Genomic DNA, 27,024 nt, shown 5'->3' on the forward strand with positions numbered 1-27,024 from the left:
CTCCTGGGAGCATTTTTGGGGTAGATGAGATCCAAAGGATCGTTGGAGCAAATACACGGACTCGTCAACCACGAAGCGGTGTCAGTGCCTGTCACTGCGCCCGCAGCATCCGTCCTCCTCGTCCTCTTCGTTCTTCTCCTCCGTCCCGAGCTGGGCGCGCAGGGCGCTCGGGGCAGGAGGGAGAGGGATAACGAGCTGTTCCCGTCTGCTCCTGTCTCCATAGCAACAACCGCGGGAAAAGTTCTGTATTTTCCCCTCGGGTTTGACGCTCCGGGCCTTGCCTTTGCTGGCAGCCGCGTGCCCAGCGGGAGCGCTGTGTGTGGGATTCCAGAGAGGGCTGCCGGGGGTGGGATTCCAGGGATCGATGGGATGCCGGTGGCAGGCTGCCGGCGATGGGATCCTGGGGGGCTCCCCGAACCCAACCCCACGGTCCGGGTGTGCAAAACCGTGGGAAAACTACTGTGCGAAATGTGAGAATGTGCAGATGGGGTGAGAGGGGCGGGGAACCCACGGCGGGAGCATCCCGTGCGCTCCCCGCGGCGCTGGGGTTCGGAAGCCCGGTGCTTGTGGGCATCCCGTGAGAGAAAACGAAAAAGAGGAACGGGGGGCGGCGCCAGTCGTGCCCCGCCGGGGGCTGCACCAGGAGGTCTGGCGGGAGACGCCGGCGGGCACGGGCCGGGGCGAGCCGAACCAAACCGGAGCGCCCCGCCCCGCCCCCACACGTGCCGCGCCCCGCCCCCACCCCGCCCTCCCTTGTCCGCACCGGGGCGGGGCCAGCCACGCGGAGTGGCAGCGCGTACGGCCAATGGGCCGGCGAGAAGCGGCGGGGAGGGACGAGTGGCTGCGAAGTGACAACGCTGGTAACCAATGAAGTGGCGAGAAGCGGCGAGATGGGAGGATCTGCGTCGGACTGACAGCGAACACACCCAATGGGAAGGCGGGAAGCGGCGGGGCGGGTCGGAGGGCGCGGCGGGACCAATGGCCGCGGCGGCCCCGCCCCGTTCGGGCGCGGGGCGTGGCGGCCCCTCCCGGCGCGGTGGGAGCGACCGGCGCGGCCCGAGCGGCACCGGCACCTGGTGAGCGGCGGCGCGGGCCCTCCCGTCCTCTTCCCTCCCTTGCCGTCCTCTCCCGTCTCCTCTCTAACCCTTCCCTTCCGCTCTCTGCCCGCCGGCTCCCGGCACGCCCGCAGAGCCGGGGCTGCCCTGCCCTGTGCGGCCCGGCCCTGCCGGGTCCCCTCCCGCTGCGGGGCCGCCCAGCCGAGGGTCTTCCTGCCACGCCCCGCGCCCCGCGCCCCCCTCCCTGGTGGATCCCCACGGCAACGCCCCTCCCGGGCGCGGGGTTTCCATGGCGACGGCGGCCGCCGCCCCCCGTGCCGGTGCCGCCGCCGCCCTGGTGCTGACCGAGCGCTCTCCCCGTTCCCTCTCCCGCAGCCGCCGGCCCGGCCCAGCCCAGCTCGGCCCCGCGGGGCCCCGATGATGCTGGGCGCGCGGGCGGCGGAGGAGCAGCAGCAGCGCCCGAACGTGCGGCGGCCGCTGCCGCCCCAGTGACGGCCCCGCCATGTCGGTGATGGTGGCGAGGAAGAAGGTGGTTCGGAAATGGGAGAAGCTGCCGGGCAGGAACACCTTCTGCTGCGACGGCCGTATCATGATGGCCCGGCAGAAGGGCATCTTCTACCTGACACTCTTCCTCATCCTCGGCACCTGCGCCCTCTTCTTCGCCTTCGAGTGAGTTCCCCGGGGACCCCACGGGAGGGGCATGGGGACGGGCCCGTGTGCTCGGGGCCTTCGGGAGAGGGAGGGGCGCCTGGCACGCTGCAGCGTGGCGCGGAGTGTGCCTGTCCCTGTCCAGATCTGCTTCCTCACCCTCAGCAGACTGACCCTGGAGGTGCTGAGGGGAATGGGCCCTGCCGAGCCTTGCCGGGGGGTGACGCTGGCCCTGCTTCCCGTGGGTCACCTTCTGTCTGGGACTTGGCAGTTCCTTGTCCCGAGTGTTCCTGGCTCCAGGGTAGCTGGAGTGCAAGGGTACTGCTGCTGCAGCCCTGGGGCACAGCCTGTGTCCCTACCCACGGGGGGACGTGCAGCCCCGCATCAGCCCCACCAGGGAGGTGACCCCAGCTGGAGGATTAATAAGGAGTGAGCTTGGGGGTCCTGCCAGTCCTACCCCCAGCCCCAGGCTGCACTGCAGCCAGAGCCGTGCTGGTATTTGGGAGGATCCAACCACCCCTTACATTACCTTGGCAGCCTAAAGACCTTCAGCCAAAACCTTTGATCCTGATGAAAAAGAGGGATTTGCCCTCTCCCCTCGGCTCTCCCTGGGAGCTGGGCTGGGGAGTTGGGCTGGCCTTATACTAATCCTAAAAAAAAAAAAAAAAAACCAAGCAAAAAGGGAAAAGCCTATGTTTGTCTGGGCTGATGCTGTGGGAGGGGGCAGGATACCTCTGTTGTCTAGCTAGAGAATGAACCTGGATCAGCCACACATCTGAAAAACTTCCCTTCCTTGGTCTCCATGGGCATGTTTGTGTTCTGTGGCAGCAGAAGGGCTGAAACAGGGTTGGATGACACAAAAGGTCACAAAGCCAAGAAGAACGAGTGGAAGGACCTGCTGGCTGGTTAAGCCCTGGCTGTTCCTGCAGTTCCAAAAAGCCCTTGGCCCAGATGCTGTCCTCTTCAGCATCGTTCCTAAGCCAGGGAACTTGTTTCCACATTCCCTGGCCCAGCGTCTCTCCCTAGTTCCCTGCTCAAATTATCCCTGGCTCAGTCTTGAGATACCAAGTGACACCACTCTTGGTTTGATATTTGGGGTTTTTTCCATCTGAAAAATGGAAAGGCTGAGCCTTCCTGCCTTGCAGGAAGAAGTAATAAGTGTTGCTGCTCCAGAAACGCTTATTGCTGCACCAGAAACACCGATTTGAGGTTTAATTGCTCTGGCTCCCTGTGGATCCTGTCCGTAGCAGGAGAGTGAACTCCATCCCGCTCTGCCGTGGCTGCGCTAAGGCAGAGTGAGCCGAGGCTGTTTTCCAGACCTAGGCTGTGGTTAGTCAGGAACGTGACTGGAAATTCCTTGAGAAACCCCTTTCCATGCTCTGGCAGGCAGAGGCCTGTGGAGGAGTGGCTTGCACTAAGACATCCAGGCCGTGCCTAGACCTGGAGGGTGGGTTCTGTGGGGGGAATGCTGCTGGGAACAGGATCACCTCTGAATTTTAGTTAAATCATCTGAGGGAGATAAGGAGAAGTTTGGGAAAATCCAAATACCCATTTGATTATTTCAGTGCAGAACACCTCAGTGTTTTTTTTTTTTTTTTTTTTTTTTTTGTTTGGAAGAGAGAGGGTTGTTTTGAACTTGTTTGGGGGATTTTTGAATTTGGGATAGGGATGAAATGTTGCCTTCCCAGCTGGAAGCACTCCCCAAGGTCTCTGTTTCACTGATCAGGCCGAGATAAGCAGCTTGGCTTCTCAGGAGCCCTGCCTGCCCTGCATGTGTAGGGAGCTCTGGGTGAGGATCTCAGCCTCGATCTTTCACCGTGTTGTCCGTTTGTCTCGGTGTTTGGCAGATTCTTTAGTGTTTGCATGGAAATTCCTGGTTTCCCCCTTGAAGCTGGTGTCTGGATGTGGAGCGCGGCAGCCGGCGGTGGGCGGAGGAGCCTTTCCCTGGCTGCCCCTCACTGCAGGCTGCCCGTGCCGTGCTGCCTGCTCCATTCAGCTGAATCACTTGCGCAGTCACACCTTGTCTGAGCACGGCTCCGGGGTGCCTGGAGCCAGGATCTGTCTGGCTGCTCGCCCTGCGCCGGGCTGGGCTCGATCCCGGCGCTCCGGGCCGCGCTGGCTCCGGTTACAGCTGAGGCCGGTGGGGACCGGCACCCACGGCGGGAGAAAAGCCACAGCCCTTCCTTCCCAGCCCTGGAGCGATGGTCGCACTCGCGGGGCTGTTGCTGGTGCTGGTTTTTTCCTCCAAGTTTCTCCAGTGCTGCCAGTTGCTCCGCGGTGTCCGCAGGCGAGCGGGCTGAGCGCCTCAGCCTGTGGGTGGGAATTCTGTGCGTTCATCCCCAAACCGCAGCGCTGTGTTCTGGGACTGGGGAAATCTCTCCAGCCAGGAGCAAACAGGAGCCAGAGGCTGGCAGAACTCAGAGCTGTACCTGAGATCCGACTCCTCCCTCTTAGATAAGGCGGAGGGACGGAGCTGTGCTGGCTGGAGCTGTGCTGGCTCTCGGGAAGGGCTCTGCAGCCACCACTGGAGTCCTCTGCCCAAGGGCACCTCTCAGCGCTACGGGAGCAGCTCCCGCGGCTTGGGGCTGCTCCCTGCAGAGTCCCAGACCTGTGCTTAACTGGGTCTGCTCCACAGCACGTCCCATAAAATACAGTTTCACATCCTCTTGGCATTATTTCAGACTCCTAATGGTACGTCAGCCTTGTGGTTGGGCACTTAGCTGCTGTCTGCTTGAGGTGTTCCAGCATGAGGAGACCAGATAAAGCACTTGTCAAAAATGCCTTTAGGAGCTGGGATGATGGGATGCAGTGCCTGCTCTCAGGCTGGGAGTTCCCTTTGCAGTTCCCGTCTCTCCTGGAGTTCCACGCTCAGCTGAAGGAAATGAGATTTCTTTTGTCTCTGGCTTTTCAGCACAAAACTTGACATCTGTAGATGTTAGAGGCATGATAGCTGGGTCCTCATGGGAAGGGGCTGCTCTTGGATCTTCCAGTGTCCAGGCATATTTGCCACTTTCTTTTCCCTACTTTTTTAACTTTGTATAGGTGAAAATGTCTTTGTTTTCTGATGAGTTGAAAACACCTACACTGCCCTTCGTGTGACTTTATTTTTTAGTTTTGATTTCCAAAGCCCAGAGACCCAAGACTCAGAGAGGGGCCTCTGAGCTGGCATTACCTCTGGTTAGATCTGTGTCAAGCATGGTCAAAACTTACATGTGAGTTAATTCGTGCTTTTTAATCACTGTAATTTCTCTCAATAGATGTGAACTTTTTGGTGTCCAGAGTTCAGCTGGTTTTGTTCGTGTTTCTGGGGGAAGTGGCCACTCCTGGGGTTTGGATTGACCTTTTTTTCATATGTGGGCCCCTTCTCAGGAGATGACTTTGCCCTCTCTGCAGCCTCCACATCCTCTGTGGCACCCCCATTCCTGGGTGGATGTTGGGGTGATTTGTCTGTGCAGAGATTTGAGATTTTAGCTGGGAAAGGAGCAGTGACATTGGCATAACACACCTGTCTCCTGCCTCAGTTGTGTCAGAAACACATGGTGTGTGCTGACAGTTGGTGTGTCACTGCAGGCAGGTAGGGAGAGGTTCCAGGGAGAGCTCCAGCCCTGCCTGGTGCTGCTGGAAAGGGCCTGGACACAGTGGTGTGGTGTGGCCGGGCTTCGGAGCAGCTGCTTCCACAGTTACTGCAAACACAGCAGCTGCTAGACACCATCCCTTCCCTGGTGTGAGCGCCCGGCACAGCCAGGCTGCAGTGAGGGTCAGGCACTGGGAAAGATACAGCTCTGCTGGCACCCAGACCAGGCACACGATGTGGCTGTGCTGTAGCTGAGGAAGGTTAAACAGGTGATTTGCAGGTGAGATGTAGGTGAGTGATGCTGTGGAGCTTGTGCTGAGCCCTGGTGGGGCCTGCCTGGGGGATGTGCTGCCCTGTGGCCGTGGCTGTGCAGTCCCTGTGGCTTTCCCCTTCCTCCAGAGCTTTGCTCAGTGTGCTGATTACAGCAGACCTTCCCAAGCGGGTGCAGAATAACGGGCCAAGCACCATAACTCATGGCACCTCCCAGCTGCTTCTCCCCCTGCTCCCCATTCCAATGATCCCTTTGTTCAGCTTTCCTGCCTCAGCCCACCCCACTGTGATGATGAGTTGTGATAGTGCTGTTATTGTCTGCTTTTTGGTGACAAAATGCTCCAGAGCACAGAAATGGTGCTGGGAATGGGGGAGCAGCATCTTCACAGGCCAACAGAGCATCTCTGTTGGCTCTGAGCTCTTCCAAACAAAAGATCTTTAAATGTATGTTTCTGAGCAGTGAAATCATCTTAGAGACAAGGCGTAGACTGAAGATACCGCAGTGCTAGTGAGTGCCTGAGTACCAAGTCAGGACCTTGTGTGGCTGCTTTCCCTGCCATGGACGAGTTCCCTGGGAGTCACCTGAAGAGCGAGGCCCCATCAGCACAGGGAGGGTGGGAGGTATGTGGGGGGCTCCACGCTGGGCTCCACGCTGGGCTCCACACTGGGCTCCACACTGGGCTCCACGTTGGGCTCCACGCTGGGCTCCACGCTGGGCTCCATGTTGGGCTCCACACTGGGCTCCACACTGTGCTCCACACTGGGCTCCACGCTGGGCTCCACACTGGGCTCCACGCTGGGCTCCACGCTGGGCTCCACGCTGGGCTCCACGCTGGGCTCCACGCTGGGCTCCACACTGAGCTCCATGTTGGGCTCCACGCTGGGCTCCACACTGAGCTCCATGTTGGGCTCCACACTGTGCTCCACACTGGGCTCCACGCTGGGCTCCACGCTGGGCTCCACGCTGGGCTCCACGCTGGGCTCCACACTGAGCTCCATGCTGGGCTCCACACTGAGCTCCATGCTGGGCTCCACGCTGGGCTCCACGCTGGGCTCCACGCTGAGCTCCACGCTGGGCTCCATGCTGGGCTCCACACTGTGCTCCACACTGGGCTCCACGCTGGGCTCCACGCTGGGCTCCACGCTGGGCTCCACACTGAGCTCCATGCTTGGGCTCCACGCTGGGCTACGCTGGGCTCCACACTGAGCTCCATGTTGGGCTCCACGCTGGGCTCCACACTGGGCTCCACACTGGGCTCCACGCTGGGCTCTGCGCTGGGCTCCACGCTGGGCTCCACGCTGGGCTCCACACTGAGCTCCACGTTGGGCTCCACACTGAGCTCCATGCTGGGCTCCACGCTGGGCTCCACGCTGGGCTCCATGCTGGGCTCCACACGCACGTTGGGCTCCACGCTGGGCTCCACACTGGGCCCACGCTGGGCTCCACACTGGGCTCCACACTGAGCTCCATGTTGGGCTCCACGCTGGGCTCCACACTGAGCTCCACGCTGGGCCCCACGCTGGGCTCCACACTGGGCTCCACACTGTGCTCCACGCTGGGCTCCACGTTGGGCTCCACGTTGGGCTCCACGCTGGGCTCCACGCTGGGCTCCACGCTGGGCTCCACACTGAGCTCCATGTTGGGCTCCACGCTGGGCTCCACACTGAGCTCCATGCTGGGCTCCACGCTGGGCTCCACGCTGGGCTCCACGCTGGGCTCCATGCTGGGCTCCACACTGTGCTCCACACTGGGCTCCACGCGGGCTCCGCTGGGCTCCACACTGGGCTCCACACTGGGCTCCACGCTGGGCTCCACACTGGGCTCCACGCTGGGCTCCACACTGGGCTCCACACTGGGCTCCACACTGGGCTCCACGTTGGGCTCCACGCTGGGCTCCACGCTGGGCTCCACACTGAGCTCCATGTTGGGCTCCACTGAGCTCCATGCTGGGCTCCACACTGAGCTCCATGCTGGGCTCCACGCTGCTCCACGCTGAGCTCCTGCTCCACACTGGGCTCCACGCTGGGCTCCACGCTGGGCTCCACGCTGGGCTCCACACTGGGCTCCACACTGGGCTCCACGCTGGGCTCCACGTTGGGCTCCACACTGAGCTCCATGTTGGGCTCCACGCTGGGCTCCACACTGAGCTCCATGCTGGGCTCCACGCTGGGCTCCACGCTGAGCTCCATGCTGGGCTCCATGCTGGGCTCCACACTGTGCTCCACACTGGGCTCCGCGCTGGGCTCCACGCTGGGCTCCACACTGGGCTCCACGTTGGGCTCCACACTGAGCTCCACGCTGGGCTCCACGCTGGGCTCCACGCTGGGCTCCACGCTGGGCTCCACTGGGCTCCACGCTGGGCTCCACGCTGGGCTCCACGCTGGGCTCCACGCTGGGCTCCACGCTGGGCTCCACGCTGGGCTCCATGCTGGGCTCCACGCTGGGCTCCACACTGGGCTCCACGCTGGGCTCCACACTGAGCTCCACGCTGGGCTCCGCGCTGGGCTCCACGCTGGGCTCCACGCTGGGCTCCATGCTGGGCTCCATGCTGGGCCTGGCGATGCAGTTTCACCGTGGTGGGGGACTCCTCTGGCTCTCACCTCTGCCCTCACCTGCAAGGGGCCACAGATGCCAGCCCAGCTAAGGGAAGCTAAGCTAAGCCTGTGTGGAAGTAGGAGGGCCGTGCCTCAGCTTTAACACAGCTCATGGATCCATATTTAAACCCACGATATATGTTCATGTTGTCACAGCAGTTCCAAAAGCTGGACAAGGGTCAGGCTGCAGCCCTTTGGGGCAGGCAGTGTCCAGCTCTAAAGGAATAATCACAGAATCATTTAGGGTGGAAAAGACCCCCAAGACCATTAAGTCCTGTCACTGGTGACCACCTTGTCAACCAGACCAGAACACTGAGTGCCACATCCAATTGTTCCTTGGACACCTCCAGGGATGGGTAGTTCACCACCTCCCTCGGCAGCCCCTTCCAATGCCTGACAGCCCTTTCCGTGGAGAACCTTCTCCTGATGTCCAACCTGAACCTCCCCTGGCACAGCTTGAGGATGTGTCCTCTTGTCCTGTCACTGATTGATGGGAGAAGAGGCTGACCTGCACCTAAATCCATGTTCCATCTTCCTAACCCTGTATTTCTACCCCAAATGGGCTCCAAGGTTTTTGTTTACTTGCTGACTGACTTGCAGCTGTCCCTGGACTTTGCCCTTGCAGAGGGAATGCAAAGTTATCTTAGGCTGCCTGAAGACGATAAGCTTGGCACTCCAGTTCTTCGTCTGTGGGCAGGGCTGGGCACAGGGACATTGTTTTGGGGAACAGCAGAGTGTGCAGTGTCTGAAGTGAAGGATGTTGGTTTAAGGCCCAGGCCCTTTGTGTTGCTGTGGGCTTCTGGTGTTGCAGCTGTGACTGAAGCGTGCTGTAACTTCAGTGTGCAGGCCTTCTGTCCCTGCCACACGTGGGGGACAGCGCTGGAGTCAGGCAATGGCCCAGGAAATGTTCCTGCAGTGGGCCTGCAGAGCCTGGTGCTGCCAGCTGGAGCTGGAAACTGCATTGTGTTTGGGGAATCTGTGGTGGGAATGCTGTCCAGAATTAAATAGTGCTGTGGAGGTAATGGAAATGGCCTTGCTTGGGATGGCAGCCCCTCAGAGAGGGTAATACCTGGCCCCTCACCGCAGTAGCCTGATGTCCCATGGAAAGTAACAGTGGAACAGCAGGAGTCTGGGTTGGATCCATCCCTCACCAGCAGGGATAAAGGGTGGATCATAGAAAGCCAAGTGCCTGAAAGCCTGGGTGCCCAGCTGCATCAGGAGGCTGGGGAAGGGATGCGTGCGAGGAGTGGTGACACATGACACAAGTGGTGGGATTTAGGTGGGGTTTCCCTTAAACCATAGCAAAGCTCCATAGGAACTTCACCTCAACATCAGTAAGGTTTTCTGAAGGAATCAGGGTAAAATATGGATTTTTTCAGCCCAGTATGTCTCTAAATTCTGACTTCTGCCCAGGCCTCCCACACAGCTAGGGCTGCAGCACCTCTGGGGACATGGCTGTGAGTGTCCAGGAGCAGCATGGCCACGGTGAGATGGGTCCCATGCTCCCTTTGCATCCTCTTATCATCAGGATCAGCACCATAAACTCCTCATTGGGCCTTGTTGTATTTATAGAGGAAACAAACCTTGTTCCCTTTTGAGCTGGGGGAGTCTTGAAGCAGGAGCCTTTCTGCTTTATTTGGAGTGCTCTAGTCTGTTGTCTCAGGAAAGCCAAAGGAAGCCAGATGTCTTCTTGCATGGGAATGTTGCACTTCCACAGGAATCCATTCCTAAGAAATACAGGATCCACTTAATCCCAATAATTTCTGTGATATGGGAAGCTCCTGCTCTTTAGGGGTTAGCCAGAGATTCCCACTATCCCCACAGGCTTCCATGCCTTCCAGCTCTCCAGGTATGGGGTCCCTGACCAGGCCTTGGGTACTTCTCCCAATGGTCTGGCCCATCCCTTGGCAGCAGGAATGTAATGGACAAGGTCTCTCCCGCTGCCTGGTTGTGTTTCTGGCATTGCTTAAAATGGGAGCTGAAAACAGAACAAATGCTGGGAAATATCTGTGGCTAGCTGGTGGAAAATGTGGAGATGCTGTGATGGTGCCTGGTTGTTGGAGCTGCCTCAGGAGTGTTCCCCTGCGGTGGTGGGATCAGAAGGATGTTCTGAACAGCTTCTGTGCTCCAGATCTGAGCAGTGCTGCGGAGTGCCCGGGCTCTGACGCTGTGCCAGGCGATGAGACTCTGACTCATTGTCTCCTGCCCCGTGTCCGCAGGTGCCGGTACCTGGCGGTCCAGCTGTCCCCGGCCATCCCCGTGTTTGCAGCAGTTCTCTTCCTGTTCGCCATGGCCACGCTGCTGCGGACGAGCTTCAGCGACCCTGGCGTGATCCCGAGGGCCCTGCCCGATGAGGCAGCCTTCATTGAGATGGAGATTGGTGAGTGAGTGTGGAGTGGCCAAGCTGGTGAGGGCTGGAAAAGCCTCCCTGTTTATGGCATATTTCTAGGTTACAGTCCCTGCGAGAGCTTATCTTCCTGGCTGGACCTCCAAAAGTGAGGATTGCCCCAATCTGCTGGCTGACCGTACTTGGCCAAGTTTCAAGAAGGCAGCACGATGTACCTGTGTCCCTCTCTGGGAGCCGTTTCACCTGCTGCTTTCTCTCCCATAGCCGTGTACATACAAACTCAGTTTGCTTTTGAGAAGGGGTGCAAAAATCTTGGAGTGGTCCCCTTGATCCTTCAGGGAGGGAGGAGGTTTGGTGGATGCAGGTGATAACACCCAGCCCACTCTCAACATGCCCATGAAAGCTCTGGCATCCCTTTTCCTGCCTCCAAGCTGCCAGGTTGGCTCTGGCCTGCGTGAGCAGAGCTGCAGCCTCCGGCTCCAGAGCCAGTGGGCTCTGATCCTGCTGGTAGGAAAGGCAGGGAAGCGAGTTGTCATTTGAGGCCTGTCATGTTGTAGCAGCAGGTCCGACCTGTGCCCGGTTCTCTCTGGCAGAGGCCACCAACGGGACCGTGCCGCAGGGTCAGCGCCCGCCCCCGCGCATCAAGAACTTCCAGATCAACAATCAGATTGTGAAGCTCAAGTACTGCTACACGTGTAAGATCTTCCGGCCGCCCCGCGCCTCGCACTGCAGCATCTGCGACAACTGCGTGGGTGAGTGGTGCTGGGCCTGGCCTGGCCCTGCTCCTCGCAGAGAGCCTTGGCACAGGGACAGACCTGCGCCCAGGCTCGTGCTGGGCGGCTCTGGGCTGGGGCAGTGTCCAGGCTGCCTCGTCTTGTGCTCCAGGAGCTTGAGGTTTGCTCAGAACCTGGAGCCAGGTGCTTCCTCTTTGCCAGGACGTATAACCAGGCATAACCGAGTCCAGCTGCTCTGTGTACATGTGCAGCCCATTTTTGAATCCCACTGGACTCTGGCCTTGCAGGACTGGAGGGTTCCAGTGGAGAGTTGTGTCTCGGGTGACAGCAGCTCCTTCATCAGCACAGAGATTGTGCCATTCTCTGGGGTGCCCTGGTTGTTGTCTTCCTTCTGTATATGTAACTGGCTCATGTTCAGCATCACTGCTCCAGGCAGAAATCCTGTCCTTTTGGACCCCCTTTCCTCCTCTTCAGATTCCCAGCCTTTGTGTGTTTATGCAGTTTCTTGAACCTTCTCCTGATTATTCCAGGGTAAGAACATGGGGACTCCCAGGCCTTCATCTAACCCATGTGCTGTGGCTGTTGTACTCCAGGGAGAGAAGACACATGGGGGGAGTCAAGCTCAAATTCTCTTTTAATGTGCAAAATGACTCATTATAAAACAATTTTGGACTTTTTGACCTCCTGAAAAGAGGCCAGGATATGGGGTCCTGACTGAGCAGAGGGTTGAACTTGGCAGTTTTTGTCAGCCTGGGGGATTTTTGAAGTGGGAGCACAGGGGCAAGGATCTAGACTTGAGCAGGCCCATGCCAGGGCAGTGCTAATTTTCATCTTGGCTTCCCCAGAGCGCTTTGACCATCACTGTCCCTGGGTGGGCAACTGCGTGGGAAAGAGGAACTACCGCTACTTCTACCTCTTCATCCTCTCGCTCTCCCTCCTCACCATCTACATCTTCACCTTCAACATCGTCTACGTAGCACTGAGTGAGTCTGCCTGGAGAGCTGGAGAGCTGGGAGGGAGGGAGAGAGGGAGTGGGGCTACAGATGGTGGTGTGAAACCAGAGTTAGGGAGTGGGAAAGGGAGCTGGATTCAGTGGGATGTTCCAGGTGAAAAAAATCTTTCTTTCTGTATTGCAGAATCTCTGAAGATTGGGTTTCTGAACACGTTGAAGGAAACCCCAGGGACATATCCTTCCATGGTCCCAAGTGCTTGACTTCTTCACAACTGGGGGTTAGTGGGAGCTGCACTGTGGAGTGGCTGCTTAGGCCAGTCTGAGTCTTTCCGAGCATTTTCCCCTGGATGACAATGTGGGGAGCAGTTTCTTGGCTCTTGGGAGGAGAATAAAACAGAAAACAGGGGCTAGGAGAGGAAGAGAAGTTGATATTTGTGGGGGCAGTAACAGGTGGGCTGGGCCTGCTCTCAGGTTGTTCCCAGTCCTTAACTGTTCTCACTGTACTGGAGGTGCTCATCTGTTTCTTCACGCTGTGGTCGGTGGTGGGGTTAACTGGGTTCCACACCTTCCTGGTGGCACTGAATCAGACAACCAACGAAGACGTAAGTAGAGCCTTCCTCTTCCTCTTCCTCTGAGCTGTCAGCGTTTCTCAGTGTGTCAAGGCTGTGCAGAACGCAGGGATCTGGGGGCTGGGGCAGGGTGGCCTTGGAGTAAACCTGAGTTTGTGCCCAACTATTTCAGATTAAGGGGTCCTGGACTGGGAAGAACCGTGTGCAGAATCCCTACAGCCACGGCAACATAGTGAAGAACTGCTGCGAGGTGCTCTGCGGGCCCCTGCCCCCGAGGTGAGCTCTTGAGGGGCCTTGACCTTTGTCTTCCAGCAGCATTCTGCTGGGAAGAGAGGTGAGATTTGGGGAGACGTGGGTCTCTGATGGCGTGCCTGTGTTCTTGCAGTGTCCTGGACAGACGGGGCATCCTGCAGCAGGAGGAGAGCACAGCTCAGGAGGGGTCGTGCCCGCGGGGACCCGGCACGCAGGAGCCCCCGGCCATTCAGGGCCCTGGGCAGGCCCAGGAGGGTGGCATGAAACAGCAGGATGGCAGCATTCTTCCCCCCAGTGCTGTGAGTGATCCCCTTGGGAGCTGGGGGGGCCCTGGGAGGGTGGGAGAAAGCTGAGAGTATGACTTAAGAAGGACAAAACTACGTGAGGGGCCATGTGAGAGGCTGCTGCTGAAAAGCTTGTTTGCTCTGACCCTGGAAACCAGCATCTTGGTTTCCTTGGATTTCCTAAAAGAAGATCACAGCTGGCTGCTGTTTTGGGGATCAGTCCTGCCATGAGAGCACTCAGGAGCTGTTGCCCATGGAGCTCGGTGGGGCTGGGGAGGGCTGAGAGGTTGCAAACATCTTGTTCTGGTTCTGCATGTGAGCTGCAGGGCTGTCCCTGGGATCTCCGTCTGGGGAGAAAGCTGTTGTGGCCCTGAGCAGCCTGCTGTGTGCTTGAAATTAGTCCTGCATTAAGGACACAGTTTGACAGGACACATCCAGAGTGCCCTTCCCACCTAAATTATTCCATTAACATGGTGGGAAATGCCTCGGCTTGCTCCTGCTTGGGCATGAGCTGCCCTTCCCTAGTGGACATAGTCCAAGACACCTTCTGCTGGAGCAGTCCAGTGCTCCAGTTCTTCCTGAAGCTGCTGTGTTGCCTGTTGGGTGGCCCCTGGTTTTGGTTTCTCATTTTCCCAAGCCCACCTGAGACTGCTGCAAGTGGAGCTGGAGGTGGAAGTGGAGCGGTGGGGCCTGTGTGCTTGGGCTCTGCACTGGGGGTGTCCCTGCAGGTCACTCTGTCCTCTCTCTCCAGGTCCCTGCCCCGTCTGTGAGTGACACCGAGATGCCAGAGGAGAAGCAGCGAACGCCTGGGGAGCTCCCGGTGCCCTCCCTGGACGCTGGGCGAGCGGAGCACTAGCATCTGCTTGGAAGGGAGAACTTTGTTGTTTTGTCTAATCAAAGCTGGAAGTGGTGGAGGAGAGGAGAAGGGCTGGATGGCAGGCACCTGATTCCCCATGGCCATTTTGCTTTAGTCATTACTCACCGCGGTGCGGGCAGCGCTGGCCTTGCGCGGTGGCACCCCCTGCTCACCGTGGGGCACTGCCAGCACCAGGTCTGCCTGGGGCCGGGCCTCTGGCTCTGTGGGCTGTCCTGGGTGCTCCGTCCCAGCTCAGGGCTGGGGCTGTCCCTCCGCCCGGGCCCAGCTCTGACAGGGTGAGGCTGTCAGGGCCAGCCTGCGCCCTCCTGCTGAGGAATCCCCAAGGACGGGGAAAGCAATCGTGGCAGCAAGGTCCTCTCTCCCCTCCTCCCTCCTTCCTCTAATCCGTGGCGTTGTTTTGTGGTTGGCGTGGCAAGGCTTGTCAGGAGACGTTTTGGTGCCCCAAGGACCCAAACAAGTGGGAAGGAGTTCTGCTGGCAGCGGTTTTTAGGTAGCTGTCTTCCTGTGCTCCTTTCCGTGTGATGTAACAAGGCAGCAGCTGTGAGGGGACCCTCCTTCCATCCTGCCCTGGTGCTCACACCACCCTGGGCTTCGAGGGAGGGAGAAGGCAGCCAAGGTGGACAGCTGCAGGGAAGGGTCTGCCTGTGCCACTGGCTCCTGGCTGGTGCTGGGGCTGCATTTGTTTCTGGGTGTCTGGTTTCTGCATTGAGCCCTCCCCAGCAGCTCTGCAGAACCTCAGCCCCAATCTGTGTTGTGTCATTGCATCCCCATGTCCCCCCCTTGCCTTGCTCTGCTGTTCTCAGCTATCCTAGACTGGCTTTAGGAGCCTTGGATCTTCCCAGGATTGTACCAGCTGCTCAGGGCTGGGCTTGTGTGTCCTCAACAGAGGAGGAGAGGCTGGGGGGATGGTGGGAGAGCTCTGTGCCGTGGCAGGGCTCCCCCACTCCACAGTCCCTGTCCTGCCCTGGCAGGACCCTCACGCCTCTGGGATCCCTGCAGCCGTTCTGTGCCCGGGCAGCTCCGCGTCCCTTGTCACAGTGCTGGGCACTCAGTTCCTCCCGGCAGGTGTGTGGTGGCTGCTGGGGGGCGTCCTGCCGGTCTGTGTGTCCGTGATGCTCCTGGCTGGCAGTGAGGGGTGTGGTGTGAACGTGGCACCGCACTGCCCCCTCTCCCGCGGTGCGGGGCCTCTCCTCCTGGGTGAGAGGGCAGAGCTGCCACAGCTGCTCCCAGCTGGAATGTGGCTGGGAAGGAGCCCCGGCCGCCCTGCCACGGCCCCCAGCCCCATCCCGTTCCATCCTCCGGGGACAGGGCTCCTGTGCCCCACCCTGTGGGAGTCGCCCCAACACGCTACTGACCAAAACTCCAATTCGGCGTGAAAAAGTGTGTATTTTGGCTTTGCTGCTCCCTGTTCCATGAGGTGTGTGGAGTGCTGCCTGCCGGGACCTGCCTGCACGGGTCAGGGTCTCCAGAAGGAAGGAAGGGGACTGGGTGAGGGCTGGGTGTTCTTTATTTTTTTCTTATTATTTTTTTTAATTTTAAAACAATGAAGGAAACTTAATTGGTTTGAAAATGGCTGAGCTGTAGCCCCTGCGTTTCTGTGCTGCCCCAAGCCAGCTGCCTCTTCCCTGTGCATTTCCAGGACTCTCCATCTCACACTTCCAGGGTGTCTTAGCTGTGTTATTTGCATCTTGCTGTCCCCCATGGCAGGTGGGGGGGGGGGAGGGTCTCTCTGTGTCCATGCTGAGAAGTGACAGTGTCCTGGGCAGGCTTCAGTTGCCTGTACACACGGCTTCCATCCCCAGCTCCCTTCCTGAGCCTGCTGGCAAACCTGGGGAAAGCAGCCAATGCCTGTGCTGTCTTGGCGGGGAGTGCGATGCCCCAGCATGCCCAGAGTCCCTGCCTCGGGGCAGTGGTGCCAGGCAGTGCCATGCAAAATGTCCTGGCATCTGGCTCTGGTGCAGGGGCCAAGCTGGGCCCTGAGGTGCCACCACTGGGGCTCCCCTGTCCCCCACCAGCAACTGTCCCCTCCAGTCCAGCCCCCCTATTAGGGCCAGAGTGGAAAGTGGCGGTGCTGGCGGGCTCAGGGGGATTCTGCCACGGAGAGACCCCCCAGCTGCTCCTCAGGACCCCCCAGCTCGGCCTCCTCCCGGCTGCCATCCAGGGTCTCTGATCCCTCGAAGCAGCCGGAGTCCCGGGGAACGTCCCCTTTGGGCTCTGAGGGTGATGGCAGGGCCTCAGTGCTGTCACCATCCTCTGGCTCACTGGCTGCTGGGAAAGGGGCCATGGTGTTAGTGGTGCTGCTGGGGTGCCCAGTGAGGCTCCCCGCCCCTCCCCAGGACTCTTACTGTCGTAGTCCAGGAGGAGCTCGGCAGCCGTCAGCAGCTTGGCGCGGTGCTGGGGGTCCATGATGTGCAGTTCGTTCAGGTGGCTCTCCCGCAGCTCCTTGAAGTCCTCCAGGGTCTGGTACCCATTCAGCAGGAGGGTGGGGGTGTGTTCCTGGGTAGGGGGTGTGCGTAGGGGTGAGCAGGTGGCTTCCCTGGCTCCTCCTGACCCCCAGTGCTGGCCTGTAGCTCGCCCCTCAGTGGGTCCACGGTGGGCACTTAGCCCACATTACCAAGAAATGCCCCACATGTCCCCTCTGTGCCCCTGGGTGCTTGGTGGAAGGACCCATGAGGTGTGGGACAGTGAAGGGGAGAGGGGTTGGTTGCACTGCTGGTCCCTGGGTGCTGCTGGGTGCTGGGTCCCTGGACAGCTGGGTGCTGCTGTCCCCCACAGCCCCTGTCCCTCACCTGCAGGTTGATGCGCTCCAGCAGCTCATGGAGGGTCTTGGGCTTGAGGCGCTTGTTCCGGCTGGAGCTCCGGCTCCTGCGGGCAGGGACCGTCTCCTCAGGGATCACATCCACGTAGATGAACTTGAAGGAGCCCACCCTGTTGTGGAGCAGCCCGGTCCAGGTGCCCACAGGTGGCTTCTCGATGATGCCGATGATGTCCCCTTTCTAGGCCAAGGGACATGGGAGGGTGGGGGACACAGGCTTGGGGACAGCCAGGGAACACCCCCAGCTCAGGGGGTCCCCAGCCACCCTCCCTCCCTCCCCAGGGCCACGGTGGCCGTGGCTCACCCGCAGCTTCAGGGAGTCCTTGTCATAGGGGCTGGGGGTGAAGTCGGTGTGGACGCGGGCCCGGCCACAGAAGGGGCCAGTGTAGGCTGGGACGGTCTCCTCCAGCTGCTGGCTGTCTCTGGGATCGCCAGGGCTGGGAATGTCGCTGCCTGCAGAGAGGAGGGGGTCAGGCAGGATATGCCCGGCTGGGGACGTGGGACCAGTGTCCCATCGGGGCTGGCCTCACCGCTGGACATCTGGCGTCCGAGGGCTGGGCGCCCATCCTCCTCCTCCTCCAGCTCCAGGTACGACAGGGGCACCTTGTCATGGCTCTGCTCTTCCACGCTGCTGGCTGGGGACAGGGGGCACGGCCTCTCTGCCTCCACCTCTCCCTGCTGGGGGTACCAGGGTCAGGCCGAGGGAGCGGGAGCTGTCCCCCACTCACCTGTCCGTGTCCCCACGCCCCCTGCTCACCTTGCCCTCGGCCAGCGCTCTCACAGCCATCCTGCCCATCTTGCGGTTCATGGTGCGGGAGATGACCGCCCGCCACTTCCTGCCCAGCTTGGTCGCGCTGCTCTGCGCGGCCTCCTCAGCACTGGCACTGCTGGCATCATCCTCAGGGATCTGCCAGAGGGATGGAGAGTGAAGGCAGAGCCCCCCACCCTGGGCAAGCCTCAACAGGGTCACACAGGGACTGTGAGATCCCAAATCCCACCAGTGCTGACACTCTGGGGCTGCTCCGTGACATGTAGGCCACTGGTAAGACCAGGAGTTTCAGGAAACCAGCCCTGAAATGGGCTGTTCCCAGGGGAGCAGGATGTGTCAAGGGGTGCTGGGAACTCACGTTCTCCTCCAAGTTGAACTCCTCGCTTGACACGGGGGAGCTGACCTTGGACTTGTTGAAATCCTTGAAGCTGCTGGAACGCTGTAGGGAAAGCTGGGAGCAGGGGCAGAGGTGTGAGGATGGAAAGATGTCCATCTCCCGATGGAAAGATGTGATATGGGTTTCTTCCTGCATTCCCTGCCCCAGCTCCTCTCTGCTCTTTGGGCTGCTCTGCCCATCCCAGGGTAATGCCAGGGCTGGGAAGAGTATTTTGCTCTCTTCCAGGAGCTGCCATGTGTCATCAACCCCCCAGGACTGGGATTGGAGCTCTTGGTGCCTGTGCCGCTGCTTGGCACAGCATTCCCAGGGCAGGGATGCTCTAGTGTGGAGCCTGGCACTGCTGTGCCAGGAGCAGCCCAGAGCTGTGCCATGATGCCACCCTGGCACATGGGCCAGGGCATGGGGGCGCACAGGGGTCTGCATCTCCTCTCAGCACAGGTGGGCAGGCAGGGAAGGGCAGGTAGCACCAGAGCAACCATGTCCCTGCTGCTCCCCACAGGGTCAGCTCCAGGACAGAAATCCTGGAGCATTCATCACAAATCCATGTTTTCCACCTGTGAGTGTCACCCCATAGCCCAGAGAGCACACCCCCAGCATCACCAGCTGGCTTGGTGCCACCTCCTGCCTAAGCCATCAAAGCTGGGTTTGGATCTCACTCCTGGTACACCTCTCTGTCCCTTGCCCCTTTTAGTCTTTCCTGTGCCCCCTGCCTGCCTTTCTCTCCATGGCCTAAGGTGCCTGTCTCACATGGAAGGGTGTCTCCATGCCAGGAACGTCCTTGGTGCCAGCACAGCCACATGGTCCCAGGTGTCCCTCATCCCTGGATGCCAGCACCAGCGTGCTCGCACACTGGGGCACGGTGAGCTCAGCTGCCACTGCCAGCACTCCTGAGGCCCTCAGAGCACACACCACGGTGCTTGCTCTGCCACCACCACAACCAGGGATTTCTGTTCTCAAGCAGCTCTGCCAGCTCCTGTGGTGGCTGAGGCCTTTCCCAGCCCTGCACAGCCTGGCCCTGTGCTGTTCCCTCTTTATTCTCCTTCTCATCAGCTCCACCGAGCACCCCTGAGCGCTTGGTTTTGCCATTCCTTGCAGAGGGCTGGCTCATGGAGCCACACGCAGCTGCACACCCACTGTGGCTTCATGCCAGCTCCAGGTGCAGCTGTGCAGAGTGGATGCTGGCTTTTGCCCTGCTCCCGCCCCAGCGCCCTGAATCCACCATATCCAGGTCCACTGAACCTCCCAGGGCTTCACTGCTGAAATAAAACAGCTCTGAGATAGAAGTGCCCCGGGGCTGGGGGAGCCATGGAGAGCCTGGCAGTGGGATGTGAGTCAGGGCGGCCGGGCTCTCCCAGAGCAGAGCAGGAGGGGGAAGTGAGAGTGGCTGTCACTGGGCAAGGGCAGGGGATGCCCACTGGGACTGGCCTGGCTGGATGGGCCACCCCCGTGCAGGGAAGGGGACTTCACCCAGGTTTCCTGGCGGAGCTTGGCAGCACGGAGGAGCTGCCATGGCAGCATTTGTGCCTGTCGTGGGCAGGACCCTGCCACCAGGCACTGCCCCTGCTCCCCGTGGTGACTTGCTGATGTTGATGCCAGCCCAGCAAAGCTTGGCAAGAGCTGAAGTGCCAGCTGGTGCGAGACCTGGCGGGGGATGAGGAGCCAGTTTTGGCCCCCACTGGTGACTTCAGCCACAGGGTGGCACACGGCCGTGGCACGCAGGGGGCTCTCGAGAGGCCGTGGCACTGGCAGCTGCGCTCCTGTGGCTCGCACCTCGCAGCGGTGCTGCCGGAGGAAGCGGCTGGCGCACGTGACGGAGCTGCAGCCCCGACCGCAGCACCTTGCTGCGCAAGAGCTGCACGGCCGCCCCCGCAGCCATGGCCCCCAGGAAATGACAGGCGGCCGCCCACGCCCGGGGAGGCCATGGCGGGGCGGGGGGCACAGCCGCCCCCAGCAGAGCTCTGCGGGTCCCACCGGCACCCGAGCCGGCACCCACGTCGATCCCGGGTGCTGTGCATCCCAGCCACACGTCCCAGCAGGATGGAAGGCGGAGGGGGAGGTGGACAAGGCCAGGACCACGCGCTGGCGAGGCCACGGTGGCTGGTGGCAGCACAGACGAACTGATGGCAGGGCAGCTGCCGTGCCATCCCAGCCCCCGGGGCCCTGCCCCAGCCCTCCTGCTCAGCATCCCACGGCAGCCCGGGCTCGGACAGCTCTGGATGCACCGGGACATCCGCGGTGCTGAGGGCACCTGGATGCCGCCAGGACTCACCTTCCTGTGTCCCGGCTCCTTGTCGCCGGCGTTGGAAGGCTTGCGGCGCAGCATGGCCTGGGGTCGGTGGCGAGGGCTCAGCGTCCGGCAGCGGCGAGCGCGGCCCGGCCCGTCCCGTCGCGGCACCGGCACCGAGCCGGGAGCGCACAGGAAGCCGGCGGTCACATGAGAGGCGCTTGCAGCCGTGCTCGGGGTGGCTGGCGAAGCGCGGGCTGGGGCAGGAGGAAGGAAACCCTCCAGCGAGCTGCTGCCCTGCCCGGGGCCCCTGGGTGGGGACGGTGTCTGCGCCCTGGCACTGCTCGGCCGTGCCGCCCCTCGGTGATGCTGCCCGTGCCCTGCCTCCCCTCGGCAGTGCTGCCGCCCCTCGGTGGTGCTGCCCCTTGGCCATCTGCACATGGGCATCCTGTATCCCCCCATGGAGAAAGTGACAAACCCCAACCCCACTGCCGTGCCCACCCCCGTGCCTGCTCATCCTGCTGGGACATGATAGCCAAGCCCTCTGAGGGACACTTGGTCTGGGATGTCCCCTGTATCGCAGGTCCTCCCGGCTCGGCATCACACCCAGGTGGGATGTGCTCATGATCACCCCGCTGCTACCACCCGCGGGGACATCCGTGGTTGGCTGCCCTGCATCTTCTCACTCCAAATCCTCCAGCTTTTGTCCTAGAATTATAATCTGCCCAAATCCATCTCCTCGCTGTCGGCGTTGGCTTGGTCGCCTCAGGGCTGGACAAGGTGGCACAAGCAGGATCACAGGGGTGGGCTTGGGGACCGGACTCCAGCCCTAACTCGCCGGCGAGGCAGCGCGCAGCACATCGGGCACAGCAGGGCCCGCCTTGCTCATGTTTAATCGCAGACAAGCAAATAGAATACACCAAAAAAAGGAAGCGAGGGCGGGGGAAGACCCGGCCGTGGTGGGGGGTGGGGGAGCGGGGCCACGGGTGCGGGATCAGACCCCCAGCCCGCTGAGCAGCACCGAGAGCAGCGAGGCGAGGGCCAGCGAGCCCGCGGCGGCGGTGCCGGCGCTGCTCACCGGGAAGGGCTCGGTGCTCTCCTGCAGCCACGCGTACGCCTCCTCCAGCCGCTGCCGCCGCAGCTCCGGCCCCACGTGTGCCCGGATCCTCTCGTAGTAGGAGTTCAGGTACCGGATCTGCAGCCAGGCACCACGGGGAGCTGCCGGGGGTGGCCTGGGTGTCGCTCCTGCCTTTGGCCTTCCCCATCCAGCTGCCCCACACTCCTACCGCTGGCCCCACCTGCAGAGCTCATTGCTCCTCTTCATCCATGCACTCATTCTTGCTCTGTCCTCATTTACCCACTCCAGCCTCGTGCCACGGTCCTGGTTTTTCCTGCATCCACCCCCCAAGCCCCTGTGCTGACCTTGCATCCCTGCTCTGCTCCCCACCCTGAGCACACGGCCGTACCTGCTCCGGGGACAGGAGGCTGAGGTCGATGAGGTTGCGGTCATAGGGCACCAGGGACACCACCTCGAAGGTCAGAAAAGGCTTCTCCCCGCTCTGGTGCTGCCACAGAGAGGTGTCATTGCACATCCCCTACCCCTTTGGAGGTGCCTCCACCCCTGACTCAATGCAGGCCCCCATGGTGTGCCACCCCTGTCACCCCCTCCCCATTGCCCTACCTCAGTCTGTGCCTCCACCACGAGGGCGACGTCCTCGATGCGGATCCCGAACTCACCATCCTGGTAATACCCGGGCTCTGAGGGCCGGGAACATGTCTGGTGAGCCCCCAGCCCCAGCGACTCCCCCAGCCCACCCCAGCAAGGCTGGATCTGGCCCTGAGTGGGCTGAGAGCTGACAGCCTGTCCCTGGCTGGGCTCTGTGCCCGGGGTTGTCCTGCAGAGCCGGGGTGCCGGTCGGGGTGCCGGGACATACCGATGGAGGTGAACATGCCGGCCTCCAGTGGCACGTTGTTGGACTGGAAACCCACGGGCCCTGCCGGGACATGAGGTGGGTTAGAGCTCTGTGGATGGCAGGCGCTGCAGGGACACCCCAGCAAGGACCACAGAGCCACCAAGGCAAGGACTATGGGGCCACCATGGCAAGAACCACTACAAGGACAAGGATCATCCCAGTAAGGACCTTGGGACCGCCTCAGCAAGGATCATTGGGCCACCCTGGCAAAGACCACAAGATGTTGCAAGTGGGGATTTCTCTGCCCGTTATAGAGGCTCTTCTGGGAAGCCCCCAGTGAGCTCCTGCCCTCATCCCTGTCCCCGTAGCTCAGCCCACATGCCCAGCACCAGTGCTGGTGGCACCTACACTCATGGACTGAGAGGAAGTTGCCAATGCCATGGCCGGTCCCATGGCCATAGTTGAGTCCAACATCCCAGAGTGCCCGGCGGGCGAAGGACTCCACTGTTCTCCCTGGGGAATGAAGAGGTGAGATGGAGGCCAAGGAGCCTCTGGGGCTCCCCTGTGCCATCCTGCTCCCTGTGCCAGGGGTTCTGTGCAGGGCCAATGCTGGGTTGGGCACCCACCTGCTGTGTTGGATGGGAAGACGAGGCGGGAGAGGTCAATGTTGCCCATCAGCACACGGGTGTAGGCTTCCTGTAGGGCATGGCAGGGGCTGAGTGCCATAGGGAGTGCTGGCCAGTGTGGGGATATGCTGGGCATCTCAGGGTTGCCCTGGGCAGTGCAGGGGGATGTTGGCTGACATGGGAGGGGCTGGTACCTTCTGGAGAGGGGTGGGCTCACCCCAGTGCACTGTGCGAGTGATGTCTGTTGTCCCATCCCTGCAAAGGGCATCATGAATGGGGCTGGTGCAGCCCCAGCGCTGGCTTTGGGGGCCCCCGGATGTGGGGCTGTGGTGGGGGGTCTCTGTTCAAGGCTACGTACAGATACTGCCCTCCGGTGTCAAAGAGATACATCTCTCTCGCAGACAGCGTCCGGCTGCTCCCGTTGGAGGGGCTGCGAGGGGAGGGGGGTCAGAGCCCTCTCCCAGCTGCCCATTGCCCACCGCCCCCTGCCCACTGCCCACTGCTGCCCCAGCCCTACCTGTAGTGAGCCAGCGCTGCGTTGAGCCCGCTGGCTGAGATGGACTGGAAGCTGGGCCCACGGCTGTGCTCCTGGGCCCTGGAAGGCAGCAGGGAGGAAGGGGGTGCTGAGGGTCCCTGGCTGCCCTTCCCTGGGCAGGGCAGGCCCGGGGGGCAGCACTGACCAGCGAAATGCATCGATGCGCTGAGCCCCCGGAAACTCGTCCACCTGCCCCTGCGGGACTGTCCTCTGCAGCCACAGCAGGTACTGGATGACGGCCACCGCGTCCCGGACCTGGGGTACGCAGTGACAACGGGGGGGACATCAGCACCCTGCTTCCTCCGCTCTCCCCCCAATCTGCAGGGGACTGTGGGGATGGGGTCAGCCCTTACGTGGGCAGCTCGCAGCATCTCCTGCTCATGGGTGTTTTTCACAGCTTTGGCCATCATCACAGGCGAGTAGCTCTCCTCCAGCAGCTTCTCCTGTGAGGGCAGGCAGAAGGTGACACAGCTACCTGTCCCCTCAGGCGCCAGCTGCGGCCACAACGCGGTGACATGGGGCCATCCCATGTCACCTGCAGGACCCGCATGCCCCACGGGCAGGTTGGGTGCCCACCTGGGGGATGATGGCGTAGAGGCCGTAGGTGGTGTACTCGGTGCCCAGCCACACGGTGACGTTGCCCTGGGCGTAGCGGCGCAGGTGGGCGCTCACCTGCCCGTACTCCTGCAGCTCCACGCAGAGCGGCCCCGGGCAGCCCGAGCGCAGGGACTGCCGCGCCTCCTCCGAGAGCCGGGCCTGCTCCACGAACAGGCTGCGGAGGGAGCGGGGTGGGGCGGGCACAGACGTGGCGGTCACCTGCTGCCTTTGGTCCCCCCAGCTCCGGCCACGCCAGCAGAGAGGAGGGACCTGGGGGGCTGTGAGGGGATGCTGGGCTGGGAACGGGAGAAACTCAGGCTGTGAGGAAAGGGAGTGTGCCGTGCCCTGGAGCGGGCTGGGAGCGGGGGGGTGGATTGGGAAAGATGTGTGGCTCAGAAGGACAGTCAGTGGGGCTGGGCATGGCAGGATGGAGTCGCTCTGGGAATAAGGGGCAACGGGGCTGAGAGGAGGGTCCCATGGGGGCTGGCTCAGGAAAGGAAGGCTGGAAAGGGGGGTGCGTGGTGAGCCCCCTCCAAGCCCTGTGCCCACAGGGATGTGCTGCCCACCTTATGGTCGTGTTGGTCAGGAGGGTGTAGGAGTAGAAGACAGGGTTGTAGGGGATGTCATCTCCGCGGAGGTTGAAGAGCCCTGCCGGGAACGAGAGCTCTGCACCCGCGACTGCCACTGCCCTCCCACCCTCAGGCTTCGAGCCCACGGCCCCTGCCATGCCCCCACGGCCCCGTGCCTTCTTACAGGCCGTCTCCTCCAGCCCCGACAGCAGCACGGCCGTGGGGCGCCGCGCGTGCTGCTCCATCCGCTGCCGGATCCCGGCCACCTTCTCCTGCCAGCTGCTCCCTGCGAGTCGGGCAAGTGGTCGGCTCAGGGCAGGGACCACCGCGGCCCCAGGCTGGGGGTGCTGTGGGTGAGCTGCGGGAGGCTGGGGTCAGACCTGTGAACTCTGCTGGGAGGCTGTAGATCTCGCTGGAGGAGGGAAGGGGTCTCTGGTCACCCCATGCCTGATCAACAAGGTTGGTCTCGAGGGGGAGCAGGGTCCGTCCGGAGCCGTGCAGAGCCCGGCTGTAGCTGTTCCAGGTGTCTGGGGGTGAGCAGCCCGCAGGTTTGTGCTCCTGGTAAATTCACACCCAGGGGCTGCCCTCCCGTGGGCAGGGTGACCCCCAGTGTCAGCCGGCCCTACCGATGGAGAAGAGGAAGGGGTCCAAACTGACGTTCCCCTCCGCGGGAACCACCTTCAGGATCCACGTCACGATGGACTCGATGGAGGCTGCAGGAGAGAGCTGAGTGGCACCGCGAATTTCCACGGCGTCCCAGCCCACGCTGAGCCCACAGGAGGCTGTGGCAGGGGCTGGGGGTGTCCCTGGGAGCGGGGAGATTCAGAAGGGCCCCATCCTGCCCCCACTGACTTGTCCTCTGCAGCTCCCAGTTGCAGTCCAGCTCCCGCTCTGCCTGGGTCCAGTAGCGGCTGTCAGTCCACAGGGCAGCCTCGTCCCGCGTCACCACAGCGGTGCCTGGCACAGCGGAGGGGCTCAGGGGTCACCTCTTTCTCTGTCCCTGCAGCCGGCAGGGACTCCCAGCGGCTCTCAGGGAGTGGGACCATGCCGTGGGCACGGATCCCCAGGAATGAGAACCAGCAGGCGGGTGCCAGCCCCCCGAGCAGCGGTTTGGGGGACGCCCTCACCTGCGGAGCCGGTGAAACCAGAGAGCCAGCCCAGCCGGGCGTCCCGCTCGGAGATGTACTCGCTCTGGAGCCGGGATGGAGCCGTGAGAGGTGGCTGTGGGCAGGGAGAGGGTCCCCGGGGGTGCGGGGCACTCCCACCTTACCATGTGGGCATCCGTGGCGGGCACGATGTAGGCGTGGGCGCCGTGGGTCCGCAGGATGCCCCGCAGCACGGCCAGACGCGCCGTGGTGTTGGTGGCCGTCGGTGGCAGGTACTGGTGGCACAGGGAGACGTGCTGGGACTGGGGGGGACCCTGTGCCGGGGGTGTCAGCAACAGGGCGGGGGAGCAAGGCGGGGCTCACCGGTGGGTCCGCGGAGCAGTCCCGGATGTCACTCCTGGTGGAAGGAGCCAGCGGCGCCCGCCCTGCAGCGCAGCCTGTGGGCACGGCAGCGCCCGGGAGCCTCAGGCTGCAGCCTGGGGGCTCGCTGGACCTTTGCTCCCGCCCGGAACTGCACCAGGCAGCTGTGACCCTCGTCCCCAGCCCCAAACACCAGCCAGCCAAGCTTGGGGCTTTTTGCAAAACCCAGTGGTTTTAGCCCCAGAAAGAGTGGATGAAAAGCAACGCCATCCCCTGGTTCAAAAGGAGGTAAATGTCCTGGCGCCTGTGGGATCATCACAGGGAGCAGCTGGTGCCCAGCACAGAGCACGGAGGGGCTGGCAGGAGCCTGCCTGGAGCATCCCAGCACTGGGGCTGCAGAAAGAACTGGTCCAGCTGGACCTGACCTCTGCCCAGGGCTGCTTGGCGTGGGGATCCACCGCCACTCCCTGGGCTCTCCATCACCAGGTGGCACCTGGCCTCTCACTTTGGGCCAAGGGCACACAGCTTGGGTCCGTGGGACAATGCATGATGGGGTCATCCTCAGCATGAGGGGTCTTGGGTACCAGGTGTCTGCACCCTGGGGGTTTGCTTCTTACCCGTCACTGCCCCGGGCCCATCCCTGGGGCAGCTGGGCAGGGTGAGCCCCGTGACACAGTCTGGCTCCTACCCCGGGGTGGACCCACCTCTGCTTCACCCGGAGCTGCGGCTGGGACATCCCACGTTCCCCACATCTGGATCCTGGGAGTCCCCAGCTGTGCCGTCCCACCCCAGCGCCCCGTCCCCCGTACCGTGGAGCAGGAGCGCCCAGGCTGCGATCCAGAGCGGGGGGGACATGGCTGCCCTGGCCAGGCGCGACGGGGCACCGAGGGGACACTGAGCGGGACAGGTCCCTCCTCCTGCGCCTTTGCCCCGGGGGCAGAGGGATGCGGAATGGG

At 61.8% G+C, this 27,024-nt stretch overlaps 3 protein-coding genes across 3 annotated transcripts; 1 reads left to right on the forward strand and 2 right to left on the reverse strand.

Moving 5' to 3' along the window:
- The first annotated feature begins 1,020 nt into the window (after positions 1–1,020).
- On the forward strand, positions 1,021–15,729 carry ZDHHC9 (zinc finger DHHC-type containing 9). The gene is made up of 10 exons (XM_030967805.1): positions 1,021–1,076; positions 1,431–1,724; positions 10,362–10,522; positions 11,083–11,241; positions 12,069–12,206; positions 12,360–12,408; positions 12,675–12,777; positions 12,917–13,020; positions 13,130–13,295; positions 14,032–15,729. Exons 2-10 carry the CDS (start codon positions 1,558–1,560, stop codon positions 14,134–14,136), a joined length of 1,152 nt encoding a protein of 383 aa, XP_030823665.1. The 5' UTR covers positions 1,021–1,076; positions 1,431–1,557; the 3' UTR covers positions 14,137–15,729.
- SASH3 (SAM and SH3 domain containing 3) lies at positions 15,659–20,592 on the reverse strand. Its single transcript, XM_030967806.1, has 8 exons — positions 20,408–20,592; positions 18,100–18,192; positions 17,730–17,879; positions 17,503–17,647; positions 17,277–17,425; positions 16,947–17,153; positions 16,503–16,653; positions 15,659–16,425 (listed from the first exon to the last, which is right to left on the reverse strand). The coding sequence occupies exons 1-8, from the start codon at positions 20,459–20,461 to the stop codon at positions 16,238–16,240; spliced, it is 1,137 nt and encodes a 378-aa protein (XP_030823666.1). The 5' UTR covers positions 20,462–20,592; the 3' UTR covers positions 15,659–16,237.
- A 764-nt stretch (positions 20,593–21,356) lies between these two features.
- XPNPEP2 (X-prolyl aminopeptidase 2) lies at positions 21,357–26,938 on the reverse strand. Its single transcript, XM_030967913.1, has 21 exons — positions 26,878–26,938; positions 26,072–26,145; positions 25,873–25,983; positions 25,730–25,793; positions 25,455–25,559; positions 25,229–25,315; positions 24,983–25,129; positions 24,787–24,888; positions 24,600–24,681; positions 24,013–24,208; positions 23,790–23,879; positions 23,582–23,691; positions 23,419–23,496; positions 23,260–23,331; positions 23,096–23,156; positions 22,902–22,971; positions 22,684–22,788; positions 22,297–22,356; positions 22,044–22,120; positions 21,829–21,927; positions 21,357–21,557 (listed from the first exon to the last, which is right to left on the reverse strand). Exons 1-21 carry the CDS (start codon positions 26,921–26,923, stop codon positions 21,357–21,359), a joined length of 2,037 nt encoding a protein of 678 aa, XP_030823773.1. The 5' UTR covers positions 26,924–26,938.
- Positions 26,939–27,024: the final 86 nt, after the last annotated feature.

The sequence above is a fragment of the Camarhynchus parvulus genome, chromosome 4A (assembly GCF_901933205.1).
Source record: "Camarhynchus parvulus chromosome 4A, STF_HiC, whole genome shotgun sequence".
Lineage (NCBI taxonomy): Eukaryota > Metazoa > Chordata > Aves > Passeriformes > Thraupidae > Camarhynchus > Camarhynchus parvulus.